The sequence below is a fragment of the Zeugodacus cucurbitae genome, chromosome 4, assembly GCF_028554725.1.
Source record: "Zeugodacus cucurbitae isolate PBARC_wt_2022May chromosome 4, idZeuCucr1.2, whole genome shotgun sequence".
Lineage (NCBI taxonomy): Eukaryota > Metazoa > Arthropoda > Insecta > Diptera > Tephritidae > Zeugodacus > Zeugodacus cucurbitae.
In genome coordinates this window covers 58,966,069-58,990,706 of record NC_071669.1, presented here as the reverse complement: position 1 = coordinate 58,990,706, position 24,638 = coordinate 58,966,069, and the positions used below count along the sequence as shown (strand labels likewise).

At 34.2% G+C, this 24,638-nt stretch overlaps 1 protein-coding gene across 1 annotated transcript; it reads left to right on the top strand.

The window, feature by feature from the left end:
- Positions 1-19,435: 19,435 nt before the first annotated feature.
- Positions 19,436-23,633, top strand: LOC105220831 (adult-specific cuticular protein ACP-20). Its single transcript, XM_011197358.2, has 4 exons — positions 19,436-19,649; positions 21,839-22,060; positions 22,143-22,239; positions 22,906-23,633. Exons 1-4 carry the CDS (start codon positions 19,638-19,640, stop codon positions 23,040-23,042), a joined length of 468 nt encoding a protein of 155 aa, XP_011195660.1. The 5' UTR covers positions 19,436-19,637; the 3' UTR covers positions 23,043-23,633.
- Positions 23,634-24,638: the final 1,005 nt, after the last annotated feature.

The window sequence follows — 24,638 nt, the reverse complement described above, 5'->3', positions numbered from 1 at the left end:
GGACCTCGAAGTTTCATAATATTTTTTTTTCTAAAAGCATCAGTAAATCTCTCAGATATTCTAAAAAAATCAAAGGAGATGTGTTTCTGCGAACGGTGTACGTCTGTGCCAAAAATGGGCAAAATCAGGTTAATATTTTCGCTAGCCCCCATATACCTCATATTCGGATTTTCAAACTTCCGGTGGACTTACATAGTAGTATATTGATTAGTATGTTAGATATCTTAGCAAAATTAAATGAGCATATAGTCTTGGATATAATATAACTTGGTGGCAAATATAGTTGAAATTGGTCCAGGAATTATCCCAGCTTCCATACACTATAAATAATGATTTTCGCTATTATAGAGGATTTTATGCCGAATATGTGCCTCGAATTGTGGGTTATCTTAAAATAATAAACTAATGAAATTGCGAGAGTATAAAATGTTCTGTTGCACATGAACTTAGCTCTTCCTTGTTTGTTTTCTTTTCACCTTTTCTTTTTTTTTCATTTCAATCATTTAAAATCCAACCAAAGACAGTTTGGGCGTTTCCCACTATCAAATAAATGTCTAATTACTTGCTATTTTTACGCCATTTGGCCTACTACCAAACGCAGGGAAATATAATTGATGTGTTTCAGCTGCCAAATATTTAATTTATGCGTGAAAGTAAATTAGTCGAATTCATTTTGTTTTATAGTTTTGGCGAGGTAATAATGTGTAATTTATTCAATAAGTTTTGGCAGTGCCACAACTTGGCATTATACCTATAACGGAACTAACAACTTAATTAGACACGTCTTGACAAAGCTGGAGATATTTACGACAACAACGTTACGCCCTTGTCATGTTTGTGATGTCTGAATTAATGCGAAAAATGAATTAATATTTTTTAAATGTAGTAAAGGTAATAAAAGTGCTGACTTACTAGCAATAATGTTTTCAACAGCCACAGTTTCGGCATAAATGTTTTAAATTGAGAAGTCCAATCTTTATATTAACTCGGAGCTCACATGACTCCTCAAAATATAAATCTTGACATATACTCATAAAATGTAGAATAACATACCCTTCAAAATATAAACAACGGAAAACCAAAAACGAAAACATAAATCGGACTTCACGTGTCACCCCAATATATAACAAATACTGGCATCACGTGAGTCCACAAAATTGAAGCAATCCTGACCTGTCGTAACCTCTTAATATGTGAAACGACTAGTACATATAACCGTCCCAAATTTCAACAATTTGAAATGATCTCAAATAACCCCTCAACAAAATTGGACAAAAGTCATTGACCTCCCCCAAAATGTAAACAAATCCCAGTCAAAGGTCATTGACCTCAAACCATAGTGTAAACAAACCTTTGATCGTTTACAGGAGTTTGTTTACATTTTGAACCTAGGTCAATGACCTTTGACAGGGATTTATTTACATTTTGGTCGAGGTCAATGACCTTAGGCAGGGCTTTGTCTACGTTTTAGCTAGTGTTTACATTTTGGTCTATATCAAGTTTGTTATTACGTGAGATATCTTAATACAATTTAGGGAGAATTTTTTACCATGCTTATAGCTAAATCGTGGCCCTGAGCTCCTTGCAGGAGTAACAGGAACTATATATATATATATATATATAGCTAATATAAGGAACATTATAGTAATAGTCAATTATCCAGTAGGTGAAAATCTTACTTTCATTTAGGGAACCTCTGGTGTGAGATTTAAAGTGTTTAAAAACGAGTTGTGACGTATTTACTATAGCATTAACCACTTTCAAACACACCCTAATAGTAAACCATTTCAATTTTATTTATTGAAAAATACTTGTACAAGCATTTATTTGGGTACTTCAAGCGCAAAAGTGCAAAATAACAACACTCCACCTATTGTCCTTCACATTGACCTACTGGGCGTAAGGCGGCGCCCATGTCTTTTTGTACCCTTTTTCACATTTTTGTCCACCCAACCAGTCAAGTAGCCATGGAAGGCGCATTTTTCAGATGCGAGTATTTTTGGTATTTCACATTTTTGGCCTAACTGCCTCACCAGCAACCTCTTGCCACCAAGCTGTTGCACATCTAAACAAAAAGTGCGTATTTGCCACACCAAAGTGATTGAAAATGAAATTTATTACGCACTTCGGAGACTTTTTTCTAACGAAAACTCGTTGGTGACAGTAAATAAGACGCCAATCAGCACACCAACAAATACATATACAACAACATGGCTTTGTGGCAAGCAACAAGGCAGGCAGTGTTGCTGCGGCCGCACAATGAAATGGAAAAGTGGTAAAAGCCGTTTTGGTCGCAGTCGCAATGCTTCTTGTTTGCTGGAAAAGTGGGAAATTTCATAACGTCCGGTTGGCTTGGCTTGACTTGGCTCAACTTGGTTGGGGTGAATTGTCTGGTTTTGCGTTGTTGCGCGCCGAAGCGGTTTCCATATTTTATTAATTTTCTTTTTATGTCGCAGCCAATCCATAAATAAAACTACAGCGCTGGATATCGGGAATGGGAACTTGTTTTATGTTACAGTTTTCCCGAGAGCAAGTCCATATATACTAAGCAAGTGCAAATAAATATTATTCAAGCCGCATTTCGACGTTGATATACATATATATATATATAAAGTATATGTGAGTTGGTGTTTGTGTATTTCAAGTAAAAATACTGTGCCACTTAAACTATATATTTACAAAGTCTTTTTGTATTTTGTACTTAGTCAGGAAGTAGTCAGCGTATGACAGTTGGAGGTGGTGCAAATAGATTTATTCGCGATAGGTAAATCCTTTGATACATGCATTCGTAAGTTTAATATATTTGTTGCAATAGCCGTCAAACTCGAACTACTACCACTATTGTGGTTATATATAACAGTTTTGACATTAATCAAAAAAATGTTTGAGAATTTTGTTTACTAAATTTTATTATGATACCTCCAGCATTGATCAATATATTAAGTTCCGTTTTTTTGCTCTGGTCGATCGTATGCTTCAAGCGGTCCAGTTGTTCGCAGTAGATGGTAGAATTAAGCGTCTGGCAATATGGGAGCAGCTCATAGTGGATGATTCCCTTCCAATCCCACCAAACACACAGCAAAACCTTCCTGGCCGTCAATCCCGGCTTGGCCACTGTTTGGGACGATTCACCGGCCTTCAACCACGACCGTTTTCGCTTGATATTGTCATATGTGATCCATTTTTCGTCGCCAGTCACCATCCGCTTCAAAAATGGGTCGAGTTCGTTCCGTTTCAGCAGCATATCGAAGACTTTGATTCGGTCCACAAGGTTTTTTGTGCCAAATCATGCGGCACCCAATCATCAAGCTTTTTTGTGTATCCAGCCTTCTGCAGATGGTTTAAAATGATTTGGTGACTAACTCCCATCTCCTGGGCGATGTCACGAGATGCCACATGCCGTTCTAACTCGATGTTTTCCATGATTTGATCGGTATTCGTCGCCACAGGTCTTCTGCTTATCCATGGTGTCGTTTTCACCCGCTCTGAATCGTCGAAACAATTCCTCCGTAGTTCGAAGTGATACGAGTGCCATCCCCTAAAACACCATTAATCTCACCGAACGTTTCTCTAGCGGATTTGTCTTTAACGAAGGAAAACTTTAAAATAGCGCGAATTTCGGCGTTAGTGGACTCCATGTTTACAAGTCTATAACTGTTGAACACAATATCCAAACTAATCATGCATAGCGTCGTTTTGTAGGTTATGTCAAGACCTTTCAAAGATGTATAATATTGTCAGATACGAGCTCAAAAAGGCGGAACATATTTGCCAACCCAATATTAGATCAACCAAAAAAGCAACATTTTTTTTATTATTTATATGAGGACAAGGGAGCGTCATCCAATTAGAGGTACTTTTGTCAAGATGTCGTGTTATTTTTGTTCAGTATTGTTTGACATTTCATCATTGGAAAGACACCTGAACAATGTTGACAAATTGTTCAACCTTATTATGGTCAACATAATCGGCATACATGGATGGATGGACCATCTGAGACGTAGGGCGGCCAACATTTGAAAGAGTTAAGCCTTAAAAATTGTTAGCTAAGAATAGTAATAAACATGCCTCATTAAATTTGAATTTTGAGTGTTTTTTTTTTCTTTAAAGAAGTAGAGAACTTTGAAATGGATCATAGTTCTGCCAACAGACCATATTATTCTCAAGAAAGAACTTAGTTTATTTAAAACATATTTTTATTGACATGAACTGATATTTTCGGTATAATGTCAGACAGTATTAGAAGGAACTGTGGTCTTTACATTCGGTCATCCTATTCGATATCTAGGTTTTGACAAGATTACGACCAATTTAGTAGTGTAGCCCGAGAAGAAGAGTATAATTTCTATGATTGTGGTGGCCTAAATTTCTACACTATCTTTCAAGATATAAAGTTCGTCTCCTTATCAAATTTGCTTCAATAAATAAAGACCTTTAACTTCATCGTCGGTGCTTTCCAATTCAGCTACATTGTCTTCAAAACACTTTTTCAGCTGAACAAAGACCATCACTTCATTCAAGTGGACAAATATATCATTAGATGACGTCATTCAAACAAACCTCCTTTGATGTAGTCGGGACTGAAGGTAAAGCTCGTCTGTTTTGATTCGGCATTGCAATCAATAACAAATCTTTGGTCTGTGTAGACTTCTTCCAGAAGGCTTATGAAGAACTCCGGCTGGTGTAACGAGAGAGATGATAGAAATATGCCGTTACTAGAAAACATTTTATGAAGTAACATAAGCAATCTGCGAGAATAGGAAATTTTTTTCAGAAAACAGGATTTGAGTAATGAAGACCAAAGCGAATGTGTTGAATGAAAATTTTGTATCACAATTTTTAAAAGTCCAATAAGAAGTGTGTGTATAAATGTTTCAACTGGTCCATTCACCAGGAATTATAAATCACTTTTTAAAAAGATAAGGCTTGTTAGTAAAATCATATTTGAGCACATTTACATGTGTGTTTATGTGTGAGTGCGTGTGTGATAATCATTGTAGTGTGATCTATAATTATAAATTGTGTATAGGCAAACCATTAGGCTGACAGTTTTTTCTCCACAGGAGAGCTTTGAATTGCAATTTAAATGACGATAACAGCTTGTGTTGTTGCTATTATTGTTGTATTTTTTTTTTCAAATATGGTCATTGAACACATGGGAATCAGTAGTCAAAATGTTGCCAAACAATGCTGATCTCTGGGAAAACTTGACATGTCTACACGCTACTGTGTCGCTGTCTGCTCAGCTATTGACCATCTGTTGGTGGAACGTGCAACAATGTTGCAAATACATGATGGCAAACATGTTCACATGTATGTGCGTCTGTGTTCACTGGTAAGCTGATAGCTTAAGCGTCTCAGCTCAGTGTAGCTCAGTTTCAACAACCTAACAGCTCAGACAGCAAGGAAGTTTGCCAGCCATTGAACAATTGAAATGCAAAATTAGTTGCCGTTAGCGAGTTGTAGCGACGCATTAGAGCACTAACACCTGCAAACAAAGACATTAATGGCGAAAAAAGCGAAAGCAGTTAATGGTAAGACATTGTTTGTGGAAATGGATTGCGTATGAGTAAAAATACAATTATACTTAGTAATTGATTTATAGCTGTTGTTGGCCTATTTAAAGGTTGTGTTAGTATTGATTTTTTTGCACTGCGGTTTTAAATAGATTTATATTCGCCCTTAGCAGTGTTACAAGAGAAGTTACATCACTAATTACCATTTTTGAAAAAAAAATTGTATGGACGCTATACGTTAAAGTTGTCCGATCACTGTAATTTTCTCTGTGCACTATTTTTATGTTATAAGTAAGAGCTTGGTAAAATTATAATCTCCTAGCTGTTTAACTAGAAGAATTATTTCCAAAAAACTGATTTTTGAACAAAAATTCGTATGAGGGCTATGAGTAGTAGTTACCCGATCTTTATGATTTTCACTAACCATGCTTCTATTATGATGTAATAATACGTCACTAAATTTCATATCTGTAGCTACTCAACTAGCGGAGTTATAGCACTAAAATTCGTTTTTGAACAATAGTTTGTATGAGAGCTATCTGTTATATTCATGAAATCATTATAATTTTTGCTGTCCATGCTTTGTAAACAAAAAGTTTATTATATGCAAAATTGTAGATTCCTAGCTACTTAAGTGGAAGATTTATAGTATAAAATCTCATTTTTGAATGAATTCTTTTAAGATAAACTGTAAATAAATACACATTCCTGCAAAAGTACATATAATTCCAGTGTTATTTTCATACACGCATTAGTCACACGCAATTTTCACATGGTTTATCAACACACTTGCCACAGCTGTGTGGCAGCAAAGCTACTACTCGTACCACATGCGTATACGCAACATACTTGCTGTCACTGTCAATGCAAATTGCGTGAAATTAAAAAAGATAAACGATTTCTGACCGTCTGACAGCAGCAAGTGTGGAAAGTAGAAATACGATGCAAAAGCGAATTAAAGCGCGAGATTCGCATATTTCCATGTACTCCTTTACACACTTGAAAAGCGAATGCGGAATCTTGGCTTTTTAAACGAGAACAATGAACTTAAGTCCGCAAAGTGCGTACGGAAAACCCGTAACACTGCCACCAATACACCGCCTGGCACGTGCACATACATACAACTATGCCACCAACTGTTGCATTTCGCATAACGCATTCGTTAAATGCAAATTGCATGCAAACGTAAAATATATTTCCACTTTCGTTTTCGTTTTCTTGATTTCTTTGTTTCATTGTTTGTTTTGTTTTGTTTTGTCTATATGCGTTGCATGCGAATTCACAGCTAACTGAGCTGCCACATTAACACCGTTAGTTAGTTACGCGCCACATGCAATTTCGCTAATCACTTTGCAATTTTAATTAATCACATTACACAAAACGACATTACATAAGTATCACTTTCATTCCGTTGGCGGGCATTGGATACATTCCGAAAAATGGCGTAAGTGGAAATTGTATAGAAGAGCTTAACTTGATTTTTAATAAATTCCAGCCAAGAGGCCCAAGTTTCGACGTCTTTGTGTAGCAACTGGGGCCGTGATGTCAGCAATGAACGTTGTTCCGAAGTGTGTCTGTTCATTATGAAATGATAAACCCAACTGAGTGACAGCCGTCAAAAAGACCAACTCCGAATAAGTTCTCATTATGAAGTTCTCTTTAGTCCGTACTTTCAATAGAAGCAGAAAAGTAATTTAACCTACAAAATGACTATTCGAAGAACTGAAATCCCAGTTAAATCTTGTTATCCACTCTATACCAGAATTTACGAATCAGAGGGCTGTATTCTTGCACCCAAACATACTAAAAGGAAAATGGAATTTTATTAAATAGTCTGCTTTACAGGCTTCAAAAAATCGATTATTTTGTTTTGTTTTAAATCTCTTCCAAAACTATCCAAGAATATATCTTTAAAATTCCAGAGGCCAATTCGACATATTTTCGAAGCTAGAGCAGCTTTAGTGGCCGAGCGTCGAGCAGGTGCGAATGCTCAGGCAGACCTCTAAAGCGCGTTTTCTCGAGTTTTCATTTTCACAAGTGTTGGAAAACGGTGTCGGCGATAGCAAAAATAATATATGTCCGATCGAAAAAAACCAAAGTGATCTAGCTTCAGTATTAAATTATCTTCTATTTGAACTAAAAAAGTTGGACAAAAGTATTATTTAAACTAATTGTTTTGCAACTTAAAATCAATTCTTTATTTCTTAAAAAAGTGATTTTTTTAAATGAAAAAATTTGGAATTTTCTTCGGTATTTTTTTAGTTCATAAAGAAAAGAAACTTATACAAAATAAAAAAAAATTTGGTTCGACTGTTTCAGATGCATCGCAGACTCCAAGCACTCCAGAAAAATACTTACAACTTTGAAAAAATTACAATATTTTTTAATAATAAATATTGTTTTTTAAGCCTTAAATATAGTACACTATCGTCTTAAAATTCCGTTTACCGCAATCATTTCCTTCCCTTTCAAAAAAATTGCTAAAAAACGCCTTTTTTCGGCTTCTAAAGCAGACTACTGCCTTAACTTATAAAAGTCTTAAATTTAAATAATATTTTATACTCCTTTATCCCACTCTTCTGTTGACAAGTTTACATAAGTTACAAAATTTGAATAATGTTCTAATCGTTCAAGGACACGGCAAATAGATTACGATCAATTAAAAAAAAAACAACTTGAAATCGATTGAAAACTCTTTCGGCAATCCAAGTCACCGCAACGACGTTTTTGGAAAAACACGATTTCGAGATAATCCCATTTAAAGTTTCAAGTATATTTTTGTCTTGTGTAGTGGAGCAAGATTCCAAACGCTATAACTTCGCTTCTACTGCTTAAATCTCTATAAAAGTTTGAGATAACATTCTTAAGAACGTATACTTTAAGGTAACACAATAAAAACATTATAAAAAGAACCTACGTCATACATATCATCTACACTATTTGTCTATCATAAACTCGGTTACGTCATATCCTTTAAGGGGCACACCTAGTGTGAAATTTAAAAAAAAAAATCAATTTTGTTTGTTCATTTTTCGGTAGATTACACCTTTAAAAATAACATATTAAAATTTCAAATCGATATCTCAAATAGTTTTTGAGTTATGGCAATTTAAAAAGCAGCCGCTCGGTAACAGTGCAAACGATCATTTTATCTTTAAACGCGTTTTTCTCGAAACATCATTTTCCGAATTTGCTGCAGTGATTACTCAAAAACAAATGATCCGATCACTATCGAGTTTTTTTCACATGTTCTTTATATAGCTCTCCGTACAATGACCTATCGATTTTTGATCTGATCAAAAAATCGAATTTTGGCAGGCCGAAAACGACCAAAACTTTGGGTTAAATTCGACTATTTTTTAAAAAGCCGCCATATTGTCCATTTTTGATTTTTTTTTTGTCGTACGTCATTGTACAGACACTTAAACTAGATAATTAAGGAAATTTTTTTTTTTTTAGATTTCGTCCACCTTTTTTTCGCGCAGTTCGAGATCGACTATAACTTAAAAAAATATTTAATTTTTTTTTTCAAAAATTTCACTGTATATTCTTGAAACATGTATAAATATATTCTTAAAATTTTGTAATAATTGATAAAGTAGTTTTTTTAATAAAAATTCCCAAAAATCACCTTTTTTTAGGCCATTACACTAGGTGTGCCCCTTGAACATTTAATCGCCTCAGTTAAATCAATTAAAATGAATTTCAAAATTTTAAAATATACTTGAATATGCCAATAAGAATACGTCCTAAAATTCATATCAGCCCTGAAAATCTTTATATTTATATTAACTTATTGTTAGTGCTTACCATTACCTCAAAGAAATTCCATATTTTTAAGAAGTGGGTGTCTCAATTCAACTATATTAGTAATAGCAAGTATCGATCTGTACCAAGAAATCAATAGATGATGACGTCACTTTAGCTAACAAAACTTAAAAGTAGCTAAATCCAAATAACCAATAAAATATCTAGATAATCTTTGCTAAGCTGTCTCGTCGCCTATTTATTCAAACGAATTACAATAAGAAATTCATTACAAAGATAGATATGACAGTGTCTGGTATAGCAAAGAAGATATGAAAAAAGCTATATCATGGATCGGAAATACTACTGATATTCCTCTTCCTATGTTTATTTTTTCTATTCCAAGCCGAAATAATGGCTCAGTGGTAGGTACGATAAGTGGTTGTCAAACGACACACCTAGGCCTTTGGGAGGGCAAAGTGGTAAGAGAGGTCAAATGTTTGTTAACTATGAAGACCTTAAACTTGTGCTTAATGGCTACCCATGCTCTTGAATAAAAATTAAATTTTGTAAAATGTTTTTTAATATAAATTATTTCGACTGTAACACCCTATATATGCATATAATAAACTCACCTCACAGTAACTGTAGCTTGCCGGAACCCTTTATTTGTGGGAATCCGCATCGTCAGTCATACTTAGGAGAGACCACATATGCTTGTTTATTTATTTGCTGTTGTCACTGCAGCGACTAGTGTTGTTGTGATTATACACTTGCTTTGAATATTTTCTATTTCTATTTTGATTTTTTTTGTAACAATTCACAGCTGATTTTAACTCGTAACATGACAGCGTTTACTTGTCAGCTGTCAGCGATAGTTTCTGCATATACGCTACAAAACCACAGAAACACTAAAATACGAAAAAAAAATTGAAAACCAAACAACCGAGGAACCGACCAATCAACCAACAACAATGCAACAAACAACTAACTACCGCTGCAACAACAACAACGACAAGGTATAATAGTAATTGTTTTACGTATATATAAGCTAGTATGTATGAGTGTGTGTTGTCACCGTTTACAAATCTATTGACTCTGCTCGTTGCATGTGAATTGCCAGCAATTTGAAAAGGATACAGCCGCTTGTTGCAGGAAAAAATCGTTTCTCAAAATTTACGCTGAAATTAGGTTACCGGGTAATGGAGAGCCACGAGCGTTTAAGCAATCAGCTGAGTTGAACAATTTCAAATGTTTTTCGTTGTTATTGTGCTCTCTTAGTTTTATTTTGCAATAATTATACCGCATCGAGTTCACACACACATACATATATGCATAGCCCACATCTGCAACAAGTGCCACTTATGTAACTTTGGACAAACATATCGGTGCTGCCACTTTGGGTGATTAATGTTTGCGTGAGCGCCTTTTTAACTACGTGCAAACTTAATTAAACGTAACGCTATTCTAATTAAAATCAATGGAGGAACATGTTTAAGGTGTAAGAAGCAGGTGGCAAGGGATCTGATATAAGGATACCGCAAATATCGGTTATAATATGGGATAATGTAAATCGATCCATGAACCCTCCCAGCTATATACAATTTATAATTATTTTTGTTATTCTAGTGGACTGCGGAATGTATCGTTCAATATGATTAGGTTGAAACATCTTCTCAAGCTGATTTGAGTTCAACTACAAAGATAAAAGCAATGAGTCCAATATTTCCCTTAAATTCAGTGAAATATATTTATATACATTGCAGATTCCATATCATGCCCTCAACTCAAAAATAAAATCGAAAACTCTCGACGTAAACGAATTGCAAAATTATGTTCAAACCTCGCCCCACGTGGACTCTAAATGAAATAAACTTGACCTCATAAGGATTTTCAAAAATTAAAAAAAATTCGACGGCATGTGGCCACCTCGAAATATTAAAAAAATTTACACGACGTCGCCAATATATAATCAAACCTTACCTTGCGTGATACTCAACTTGTAACCAAAACCTCGGCTCCTATTACCATCCAAAATACAAACAAATCTAAGCTCATTCGAATGCCCAAAAAGCAAATAAACTTAACCTGTTGTGATACCTTCAAATACCACATGTCTTTTTATACGTATCTCTCAGGAGCCCTCAAAATGTAAACAAACCTGACTTCATGTGATCCAAACGTAAATAAACCTGTCATCACGAAACGACCGAAAATGTAAACCAACATGCTAAAGGACATTTACACCGATAAAGGGTATTTCAACAATACAAAAGTGAACAAACCCCCAAGCCAAAATGTAAACAAACCTCTGTCGAAGGTCATTGACTCAAAACCAAAATGTAAAGAAACCCCGACAAAAGGTCATTGACCCCAAACCAAAATGTAAACAAACCTCTGTTTGACCCAAAACCAAAATGTAAACAAACCCTTGTCAAAGGTCATTGACCTCGGCCAAAATGTAAACAAACCCTTGTCAAAGGTCATTGACCCAAAACCAAAATGTAAACAAACCCCTATCAAAGGTCAATGACCTCGGCCAAACAAACTTTTGGTCGGGTCACGTGATGGAAGGTATGCTTACATTTTTTGGGTCACGTGAAATCGAGATTTTTTTTGTATTTTATGAAATCGAGCTGGGAGCATGCGAGGTCAAAGGAATTCAAAACCGAAATCAAGTTAGGGTCACGTCAAACGAAGATAGTGATTTTGGGGCATCGGTTAAGGAATTCTTCTATATTGATAAAAGATAAAAGATTTAGTAATAATGGTGATTTTCTTTGTTAGATGTTTTTTGACGAATATATCGTTAAACGAGTAACATATCTCAATAAAATTTGATAGAAATATATTCGCCACCAATATGTAATCTTTAATTGATATAAATGACACCTGTCAGAATGCTGTCAGATGATTACAGTCACTACAAAATAAAATTGTCAGTAATGTGAACAAGGTTACCTCAATAATATATCTCAATTCCTCATGAATTATCCGAGTGTAATTGAGTCACAAATTCGTGCAGCTCAAAGCATTAAAATGAAATAAAAGAAGTTAATTTAAGATTTTTTTAATCAATGCTCGAGGCAGTGCCACAACAACAAAGAAATGGTTTGGCAGTTATTTGCAATTTTTCGATTAAGACAATTTATTTAATGACCAATGAGTCATACACCACAACTGAGTAAACCAAATTTACTTATTTACGATTTTTCGGACTGCAAATCTAATTCAAAGTTAAGTGCAGTAATGACACGAAAATGGCTGCAGCCAAATGAAGCAATCGAAAATTGTAAATTACGAATAAGAGCAGTAATTATTTGAAGCAATTGTAGATATTCGGTAAAATATTTTGGTTCATACATATATATACATTTTTGTATTAGTTATAAAAAAAAAAACTTTTTTAAACAAAAATGTCTGCTAATGGAATTGTATAATGGATTTTCATTATAAATTTTTAACAAAAACTGTCAAAGCACAATTTGTTGCACCCGGTGTTGCAAGCAAATGAAATGTTGCAGATGCATTTTGAGTGGTCAGCTGCTAACTGTAAACTCAATATTTAAAACAAAGTTATGTCGTCTGTCTGCTGACACAAAATTCCGAACTGATTGTGTTGGTCACTTCATGTGCTAATTAATCATAAATAAATTAGAAAGTTAGTTTTGAAATTTAAATTTCATAGCTAATAATTTTTGAAAGTATAAAATATATTTATCGTATTATATATCTATATATATGTACATAGCTCCTTACCATAACCACAGTCTAAATACCAAAATTTTCCAAGCGAATTCTCTTCGTTCAATTCACTCTTGCATAAGTGTGGCGAGCCACTGAGGTTAACTTGTCTCAATTTGTTTTCAAACCAATTAACTTAAAATATTTTTGGTAATTAAAAATATTGAAATGAACAATAGAGTGTTAATAAGTAGAAGGAAGAATTAGAAAGTATTTGCAAATATATTAATTATTTAAAAATAAATATTTTAGCATTCATTTTCATTAATAAAAAAATAAGTAAGCAGTTTATACAGATAAGTTTGGGTATGAATGCCCCGAATATAATGGGTCTACAAAGTATAACACAATTTCATAAATTCTCGGTAACAATTAGTGTACAGTTGAAGAAAAAATATAATTCATTTTTTAAAAATAACTCACATATTTTGTAATATCCCATTAATTAGCAGAGAGGTAAAAATCTTCACATTCAGTATATTGTATCTACTGGAGAGTATGGACCGATTACGCCTATTATTTTCTTACATACATTATCTTGAGATGTGAATGGACGTTCAATCCGGAAGAAATCAATCAGACAGCAAGGATTTAGTATAATGGCTTTTCGTTCTAGCTGCAGTTGGTTATAAGTATAAGTGAGTGTGATTTTGGGTCCTGCAAATCTATGAAGACTTGTAAACACTAAGCAAAAAACGTGTACGTGACCTCGCTCGAAGAAATATAGAAAGATACACCGTCAATTTTTTTTGTCACAATGGGCCTCCCAAAGCGTCGACTGACAACAACTTAACCTAGACCGTCAACTGAAAAAATCTATCCTACATCTTCCTTCAGAAATTAAGGGGTTAGGTGGATTTCAAATTTTCAAAATTTTTTTGTTATTTTTATTAGTGCAATATGTGTAAAATATTATCCAAAAATATCAATTCAATCCGAGTAATATTCAAATCCGAATGTCTGTCTGTCCGTCCGTTCGTCCGTCCGTCTGTCTGTGCAAGCTGTAACTTGAGTAAAAATTGTACCTTGAGTAAAACTTGGCACACTTATTTCTTGGCACCATAGGAAGGTTGCTTTCGAAAATGAGCAAAATCGGACCACTGCCACGCCCACAAAATGGCGAAAACCGAAAACCCATAAAGTGCCATAACTAAGCCATAAATAAAGCTATGGAAATAAAATTTGGTATGAAGGATCGCACTATGAAGGGGCATATTTGGATGTAATTTTTTTGGGGAAGTGGGCGTGGCCCCGCCCCCTACTAAGTTTTTTGTACATATCTCGCAAACCAATAGAGCTATATAAACCAAACTTTCTGCAGTCGTTTTTTTAGCCATTTCCTTATATAGTCCAAAAATGAAAGAAATCGGACAATAACTACGCCCACCTCCCAAACAAAGGTTATGTTGAAAACTACTAAAAATGGGTTAACTCACTAACGAAAAACGTCAGAAACACTAAATTTCACATAAGAAATGGCAGATGAAAACTGCACTGAGGGTTTTTCACAAAATGGGAAATGGGTGTGGCATCGCCCATTTTTGGGTCAAAAACCATATCTCAGGAACTACTCGACCGATTTCAATGAAACTTGGTTTGTAATAGTTTCCTTACATCCCAATGATATGTTGTGAAAATAGACCAAATCGCTTCACAACCACGCCTACTTCCTATATACTAGAACTTTGAAGACGATCTGAATCGTTTACTTTGCAATATATAAAGTAAGCACTAGTGAAGATATCGGTGCAGAACTTTGCACAAATACTATGTTAATAGTGTGGCAGCCCCATTCTAAAAATCGCCGAAATCTGGGTTTAAGGCCTCATATATCGAACACGAGGACCTCGGTGCTTCTAACCTAATATTATGGTTTCCAACTTTCATTGGACTTTATACAATATATATGACGAATATGTGGGTCAAATTGTGTATTATATAATATAAATAAAGTTAAATAAATAAATTGCGATAGTATAAAATGTTCGGTTACACCCGAACTTAGCCCTTCCTTCCTTGTTGGTTTATTGATTTGGGATGATATTAAAAAATGAAAAAAAAGGGTCATGGTAGATGAAGTGCCAAAGTCTGAGTTTTCAGATTTTTAAATAAAAATTTCACAAAATACTGTTTAAACATGTATCTTTGATATGCTTAATTGCTTAAAAGAAATTTAAAAATACCCTTGTTTTTAGCCTCTGAAACCCACCTAACCCTTGCTCACTTGCTTTATTAATCATTTCAGAAAAACTGGTTTTACTGGATATTATTGAGAAGCGTATGAAAACATGTTATATATTGATCTCAAAATTCCAAGAAATACTAAATAATATAAATTCTGGAACCCCACGACTAGGGTTACCTCCTTGATATATATAAACATTACTAGTTAATGGTACCTTCAATTATGACAATAGAAATATGTCTAGCCAGACGTTGCTACGTCAATGCAGTCAGGCACGCGTCACAAATGGGGCGCAAAGCACTCATGTGGCACGTTTGTTTATTTGTTAGTTTTTGTTCGGTGCTGTTACCGTGTGAATTTCGCAAGCTCATTTTACTGTCTAACCAACTAGAAAGACCAACCGACGAAAAACCACAAAATCAACACAACACCTAAATGCCTTCGTTGTCTACCCCATTGTTTGTTGTTGGCGCTGTTGAGGCGCTATTAAAAAGTAAGTACCGCGACGCGTAAATGTGGCAATAATGGCAAAAAAGTGGCGTCAAGTGGCTAGCAACGACAGAACCGCGAACAACAGGTGAACTACTTTAAAATTATGAATGAAAGAAAAGCAAAAGTAAATTCCAAAAGCGCATAGTCATTGTTGTTATCTGTTCGAATATATGTACATATTTTATATATATGTATATAGTATGTATGGTATATATGAATGTGTAGGTGCATGCACTTGTGCCTTTGTGTGGGTGCTTGTTCGGTAATGCTCATATGTAAATGCTGGTGAATGACATTTAGTGGTGTAGCAATACTCTCCTTTGTCTTTAAGGTTTTTGTTATTTGTTAAAAAATCTTTTTTTTTTTGAAATATTGATTGATTTACAGTTTCTGATTTTCTTTAGAAACATTGTGAGCTTATAGCTTAGTATATGTAGATAAAGTGATTGATTGCTTAAAATATACGCCTGTTTTTTTAGGATTACATAAGATTTTATATAATTATATATCTTTATATGTGTATATGTATATACAGATTGTTTCCCTTATGAAATAGTATCACTTGAGAGAATAACTGCTAGAGAGCTAACGGTATTCAATAAAGTTTTATATGTAAAATGAGGATCTTATTGTTGATACTATATTATCTTCCAGGCTTCTGAATGAGATGAAAACTCCTGTCGGTTCAGGGATCAAGATTAGAAAAAATGTATTAATAGAAATGGGTGGGTTTCTTGCCAATTCAAACTAAATTTGTTCATATATGTAATGACCAAGATTTCCAATTTTTTCTACGGCCGCTTAACCCAAAGTCTTTCTCAGAAAATAATGGGATATATGTATGTAGCGGATATAAATGGAAGCATTAGCTTTTAATAGCTGAAGCTTTATAAGATTGAAATGACCACAAAGTCCGGTATTCTTACGAATGCACAGATTATGAGCTCGGTATAAAACTACAAAATCAGAAAAAAAGGCAGACTGTCACAAATTTTTAAAAATAGTAACATTTTTGCGACTTGGTAACCTCAATTCGTTCTCTGATACTACTAGTTTTGGTCAAATTTTGCCAATTTTTGATATATCAGTATGATTAGAGAATAGTTGCTTCCAAATCGGCAAAATGAAACTGGAAAACAGGCGTGACGTCGTCTACTTTTGTGTCAAGAACTACTCTACTATTTACTATCAAATTCGGTATATAATGTCACCCTGATGTTACCCGTATAAAATGGACGAAAGCGATTAAGAACCACTCCTACATCTCATATAACACAATTATGAATTCCTTCAGATTCGTTCACTTTGCAATATATACATTGAGAACCAATGAGGATATCGGAATACAACTTTACACAAATACTCCCTACGGGATGTGGAATCACTCATTTAAAAATTATCGAAATCGGACTATAAATTCTCAAGGCACCAGATATCGGACATGAAGACTTCAGTGCCAATGAATACTTTTTCTCTAAATAATCGGTAAATTCTACAGATATTAAAAAAATTCAGAAGGATATGAAGGAATCTGTTTCTTCTAACAATGTGTCTCTGTACCAACAATCGGGTGAAATCGGGCCATAAATTCCCCTAGCCCTCATATATCTAATTATTATTATATTCCGGTGGGATTTATACCATATACATACGAGGGCTGCTATATATATTTCTGGCCTAGGCAACACTAAGTGTTGCCAGGTGCAATCTGACATTTCCATTGGAAATTTTGACATTTTTTAGCATAACATCACTCAGAACGTTTTGTCATTTAATCGTGAATTGTTTTATTTACAGGGAATTAAAAAAATCATGTCGGCCAAAAAATGGTGCCAGAAAACATCGATGCCGTACGTGAACTGATAATGCAAGACCGTCATGTAACATACCTTCAGATAGAGGCATGCCTATGCATTTCTCCCACCAGCATACATTCGATATTGCATGAACACCTGGCCGTAAAAAAGGTTTGTTCTCGTTGGATCCCGCACAATTTGACAATCGCTTAAAAAAAGGCTCGTGTGGATTGGTGTAAAGAAATGCTGAAAAAATACGATCGCGGTGCTTCAAAAGACGTTTATAAGATCGTAACAGGTGACGAATCATTGATCTATGCGTATGAGCCCGAAACAAAACAGCAATCGACCGCGTGGGTCTTCCAAGACGAGCCAAATCCAACGAAAGTTGCTCGTGGAAGAAGCACTGCGAAGCAAATGGTCGCCTGTTTCTTCGGCAAAACTGGTCATGTGGCGAATGTTCCGCTTGAGCAACGTAGGACGGTCAATTCTGAGTGGTACACCACCATTTGTTTGCCTGAAGTCTTCGGAAAAATTCGAAAAACGAACAAGAGAAGACGAATCATTGTGCACCATGACAATACGAGCTCTCACACATCGGCTCAAACCAGCGCCTTTTTGACCGGCCAAAACGTCGAATTGATGGGTCATCCGCCGTACAGCCCTGACTTGGCACCCAATGACTTCTTTTTATTCCCACACATCAAGAAAATAATGCGTGGTCAACGATTTTCGTCGCCAGAAGCTGCTGTTGAAGCATTCAAAAACCATGTTTTGGAGGTGTCTCAATCGGAGTGGAAAAAGTGCTTCGAAAATTGGTTTGAGCCCATGCAAAAGTGTATAAATCTTGATGGAGAATATTTTGAAAAACAATAAAACCATTTTCGTTGATAAATATTCCTATTTCCATTATTAGGCCAGAAATATATATAGCAGCCCTCGCATATCGGCTTATATGTGAGATATCTTTGAAAATTGAAGTGAGCGAACAATCTTGAATATAATGTAGCTTGGTGGCGAAAATTTTTGAAAACGATCCAGGAATAGCCCCCAAAATTATATATATTCACCTGAGGTCTGTTATACTATCAAGAAGCAGCTAATGCAACTCCAAGACCTTAAGCGGATCTCTGAAGAAACGTCACTTATGAATGTTGCAAACCACTTAAACTATAAAATTCAACTATAATGCAATTGTAGCGATATGAGACGAGTAATATAAATGTCTTAAGCAAAAATTTGTTTTATGAGCACTTAAACACACCGACAACTGGTGGATTGTAAAATGGTTTGCACATTGACACACATAAATTAGATGTCAACAACGGTACATATGTATGTAATGGAGTGGTAAAAAGTGAATTTTGAAAATATTTAAAATTTGTTTAATTACCACGTGACACACAGAGCTACATACCTATATGTAGTATGTAACATAACTCAGTGCAACTGTAAACCTAAACACTAATTAAATTTTCAACAATTTTTTGGCATAATTTCGTTTTTACGATCCGGTGTGTTTGTTTTTATTATTGCCACTGCAAGGCAATAATTTCCAGCTGATATACTTTTGTGACGCTCGTATTGTTAATTTGGTTTACTGTTGTTTTATTTTGCAGACAACCACAAACACACACATATACTTTTATGCAAGCCTGCCACTTGAACGAGCTTAGAGTCCTCTCTGTGTCCCGTATTGTCTAGCAGCGGCCTTTCCAATTGTTTCTTTCAACCACACTGCATTGCATTTTGTCTCGTTTTCTCTCCCTCTCACTCGTTTGTGCTCTTCGCCGCTCTTGTATGCATTTTTCGACTTTTTGTTGTATATATACTACTGTTGTTGTTGTTATCTATTGCTGTAGGCTGTAAAATTGTCGTTGTTTATTGTTGTTGTTGCGTGGTTTAGCGATTGCATGCCGTACTTTCTTCCTAAGTATATAAAAGCACCATGCAAGCGGAGCTTTGGTATTATTCAGTGGTGAAAAGTGGCAACGTTCAGTTCGATCAGCACAAAGTAGTGATCTCGTTTCTTGCAATAAACATACAAAAAAATTGTTTGAAATAAACAAATAAAAATACCGTTTTGGTATTGAAATAATACATAATCTAATATATAACTAAGCGTTTAATAAGTAATTAAAAAGACTTTTTCTCGAAATGGCACTGAAGGTGAGCAATATGAAGGATATGCTACAAAGGATTTTTTGACATAAAAAACTAAGTGTTTGAGTGTTGTTGGTGTAAAATGTTAATCCGACAGTTTGCTGTACAATATATTCGAAATATGTATAAAAACAAAATGTGTATTTATATGGAATTGTCATTTAGGCGGTGGAAAATGTGCAACCTCTGTTGATCTATAGATGATTCATATATATAGAAATATAAGAAATGATCTTGTGAAAATTTCGAAACTTCACAAACATGATTAGGTTACCTGAGTTGGAAGTAAATGTATAAAATTAAATGTTTGATATGTTCAATCATGAGTATTTAATAGAAAAATGGAGGTTTTAAGCAAGATCTTGACACATTTTATGTCTAAATATTTCTAGATATTTTTACATTTGAAAATTTGCATTATTTAATTTTAAAATGGGCGCAAGGATGAAATTCTCTTTGTAAACTGTCCAAAGAAAAAGCAAACACAATTAAGGAAGGGCTAAGTTCGAGTAGAACCGAACAGTTTATGTTCTTGCAATTAATTTATTTAATTTTATTTGGCTAAAAGGCAATGTGACCCACTAGAATAAAAAAATCAATAAGTATAGTATATGCGGGCTGGAACAATTTCTGAAACGATTTTACGTATTCTCGCCACCAAGCTACGTTATATCAAAGACAATACGCTCACTTAATTATGATCTAAGATATCTCACATATTAACCGAAATATACGGTATAAAACTCAACGTATGTTTGAAAAACTTAATATCATAAATATAGGAGGGGGTGTTACAATTCGATTTCAACCATGTTTGTCACAGAGGCACATTATTAAGAGAACAGATTTCCTTTGAATTTCTATAATATAACTGAGAGATTTCCGGAAATTTTCGTTAAAAAAATTACCCTTAAGCACTGAAGTCTTCATGCGCTATAAATTGAGTTATATAGGATCTAGGCGTCATTGTAAACCGATTTCTCCCATTTTCAGTCCCTAACATCATGTTGTCATGAAAATTTTATCATGTTTATATATCTTTTTGAAAGATTCAGTAGACAGTAATAGCTTTCCATGGCCAAGTACCAGGCAAACTGAAATGACATTTTTTCAAAAAACCCTACAATTCGTCATTGTTGTCATTGTGGGCGAAACATAGATGATTGCAATTTTTGTAGCAACATTACAATTTTTCTTCATATAAGTTCTCTGCCTTGACAATTACCTTCCAAATATCATTCCATTTAGGTTTCAGTACAGGACATAATCGATAGCTCGAACTTGTCCAACTAGTTCTTTTGATATCTGCAGAGTATCAACTTCGATATCCTTCGTTTTAGGGTAACTAAACGATAAAATCAATAATGAATCAGAAATTAACGATACTGAGATTACGAAATTAATCATAATCAATCCGGACACTTATACTTCTTTATGTTTATGAACTCGCAATTTCTATTATGAAAGAGAAAAAAATACTATTTTCGAGAGAATATCAGAAAAGTAGTATTAAAATATATTTTCGTAAAGTAATCCGCCGAGGAAAACGATGCTAGAATTAGTCGGAAAGGTTGAGATAATTTTTTTCAGGTGGTTATTGAGTCACTTAGAGTCACTTGACAATGTAAAGCTAGCTAAATGTGCCGAGCGCTCTTAAAATATTTATTTTATAATATAATTATATTTATAAAAACAGTAAAATATTATATCAAAATAGGAGGAAGTTAAATTTTTAATCCAAATTTTGAGATTTTATTCGTCTAAGTACTTAGATTTTTTCACGCCATTATTTTCTTGGTCGAAATTGTCTGTTTAATGGACTTTACACTTTTTCTCGAGGGATAAAGAGTTTTCATTGCCATTTTACTTTGAAGTCAAGTTAGGGCAGTCAAAATGTAAATGCTCAGGTTCCTAAGCAGATCCTCAGTTTGTGATGATGAAACGTTAATCTGCGCCGTAATTTGTCTTAGTTTTTTTCTTGGGAGCGTGATGATTTTCTTAAATCTTTTCTAGTTGTAACCCCCAAAAAATAATTTGGCGTGGCGAAGTTCGCGCATTTGAAGCCTGTAGTGATTTCTACTCGATCCTCATATAGAAATTGATTAAAAACCTTCCGAATACATACGATTTTATAAACATCATACATAATAAATTTACCGTTTGAAATCACTTATTTTTAACATTTACACTTCTAGTACTTGATTTTCGCCTCTGCACTTTGCCTTGCCATGGCTTCGCCACTAGGCCATTACTATGAGGAGCAACATGGTGGTTATGAAGAACAACATGGTGGCTACGAGGAAGCTGGTGGTCACGAGCTTGGTGGACATGAGCTTAGTGGACATCAAATCGAACGCGTCTCCTTGGGCGAAGAACATCACGGTTATGAGCACGAGGAAGAGCATGTGGATTATTATGTAAGTGCATGTCTAGAACTATGAAGCATACTTTGGAATGTGCTGTGCTGAGGTCTCAAAATTAATATATTTATTTTTATAGGCTCCTCCTAAATACGCCTTCAAATATGGCGTGAATGACTTCCACACCGGAGATGTGAAATCGCAACATGAATCGCGCGATGGTGATTCCGTTAAAGGTTAGTAGATATACTCAGTAAAAGTAGTTTAAGAAATGTATATAGAAGGAACTGTGGGCAGAATCGGTCAAGAAAGATAACGGATTTGTGTAATAATTGGAAATTGGACCGGAGTCTATAAATATTAAAACTCGAAATTTTCTTGCATAATTACTCAAAGTGAACGCGAATTAAAAAAAAAAATTAAAAGAAGTGTAAAAAACTTGAAATATAGATATTTTATACGAATGTGTTGCCACCTATTCAAAAAATATTTTAATTATTTATATGTAGATAATTAATTAAATATTTAAAGAACTATATTAAACAATATATATTAATTATATATTATTTTAGAAATATTTTCGAAAGGTGTTGCCACCTATTTAGAAATAAAAAATACCAAAATTCAAATATTGATATCAAACTAAGCCTAACCGATTATTAAGTTTGTTAAAACTGAAGGTTAGTAATTTATAACCAAAGTTAAAATGGGGTTGCCACCTGTGTAAAAAAATCGACAAAATAAAAAGAGTTGCCAATTTTCACAAAATTCTACAACTTATTTTATTACTAAGAATAAAGAACAGTTACTTTATTTTTGTGGTTTAGTGTTGCCACCTATATAAAAATTTGAAAATTCAAAAATTGTATTTTTTATTATAATTTTTATTCCTATCTTTCTAGGACAATACTCCTTGGTCGAACCTGATGGCTCCATTCGCACCGTGGACTACACAGCGGACAAACACAATGGCTTTAATGCTGTCGTGCACAAAACCTCCCCCGTACACCACGAGGAACACCATGAAGGACATTATTAAGCGAATTTAAAGGCGATAAACGATATAAATATATAATTGAAGCCAAGCGTAGCGGCAGCAGCAGAATTATAGTACTTAGTTATAAATTCAAATCGAATTAGCTAAATTATAAAAAAGAAGCGGAAGTTGAAAGGGAAACACACAGCAAACAAAATGAGATTATTTCATATACTAAACTAGATTTTCATTCATCACCATCTCACATATTCACTTCAACTGCCATCTTAGAAATGCAAATGATATGACTTCTTACATTATTGACTGTCTAACGTAGAATCTTAGATTTTTTTTCGCTCATATGGATTTTAGTGTGTATGTCTTTACTTTATATGTATATGTATATATGTTTTCTATTTTTTATATTACTGAGTTGGAGACACTGTGATAGCGTTAATATTCTAACTCATACGACTGTTCATTAACTCTTAACCATTTTGCCATTCGCCATTAGCACTATTGCCAACAACAACCACTATTATCACCTCTCTTTACTTGTGTATGTATAAATGTTTGTATGTAATTGTAAATTTACTTTATTTTCAAACTGTAATTAGTCACTATCTTTTATTAAACGGTACTTTTAACTATAAACCGAATTTACACTTTATTAACACCGAAAAAATGTTGTGACGTCATTTTAGCTGATTAAAAGTTGATTGATATGTGGTATTATTAAAAAAAATGTTTTTGATTTTTATTTTGGTAATTTCTAGCCTGATTTTCAATAGATTTACCGTTATTCGTATATTCGAAAATTTTCGAAAATGTTAAATTTTTTACTATTATTCATTTTTTTTAAGTTAAATTTCATTATTAAATAATATTTTATGAAAAAAAAAACAATTCTGTGAAAAATATTAATCTTAAGTTCCCAACTGCTCACAAATACAATTTTTATACCGATATAAAGACTTAAGCAACGAACTTGAGCTGGTAGCAGGAGTTTGCGAATAATAAAAGACTTAAGCAACGAACTTCACTATGAACAGCTAAATCCTGGTATCAAAGACTTAAGTTACGAACTCTCTTGGGCTTATAAGGAAGACTTAAGCAACGAACTTCACAGTGAACAGCTAAATCCTGTTATAAAAGACTTAAGTTACGAACTCTCATAAAAGACTTAAGAAACGAACTCTATTGGAGTTTATATGGAAGACTCAAGCAACGAACTCTCAATATGGCAGCTGTTTTCTAAAAATAAAAGACTAAAGCAACGAACTTGCAGCAGGACCATTAGTGGTCACAGTCAGTTTACTAGCAGGATTCCAAAAGGAAAAAACTATAAATTAAAAAAAAGCAAATTAAAAAAAATTGTACAACAAAGGCAAAAAATCAAAATAATTTCATGCCACTAAATATTTATAACCCGCCACGCAACATGTCACTGTCTCTCGTAATTATGAAATAACACACACCAACGCCTGTGTCTGGTTTTTGATATCATTGAACCTGCACTTCAGCCGGCTGCGCAGACAAGTTGGCGAACAAGGAAAAGCGAATGACCATAACGGGAAATAAATATCAAACAAAAAAAATCACATGAAAAATTGAAAATACGCACATAAAACAACAATAACATCTAAAGACACCTAAGGC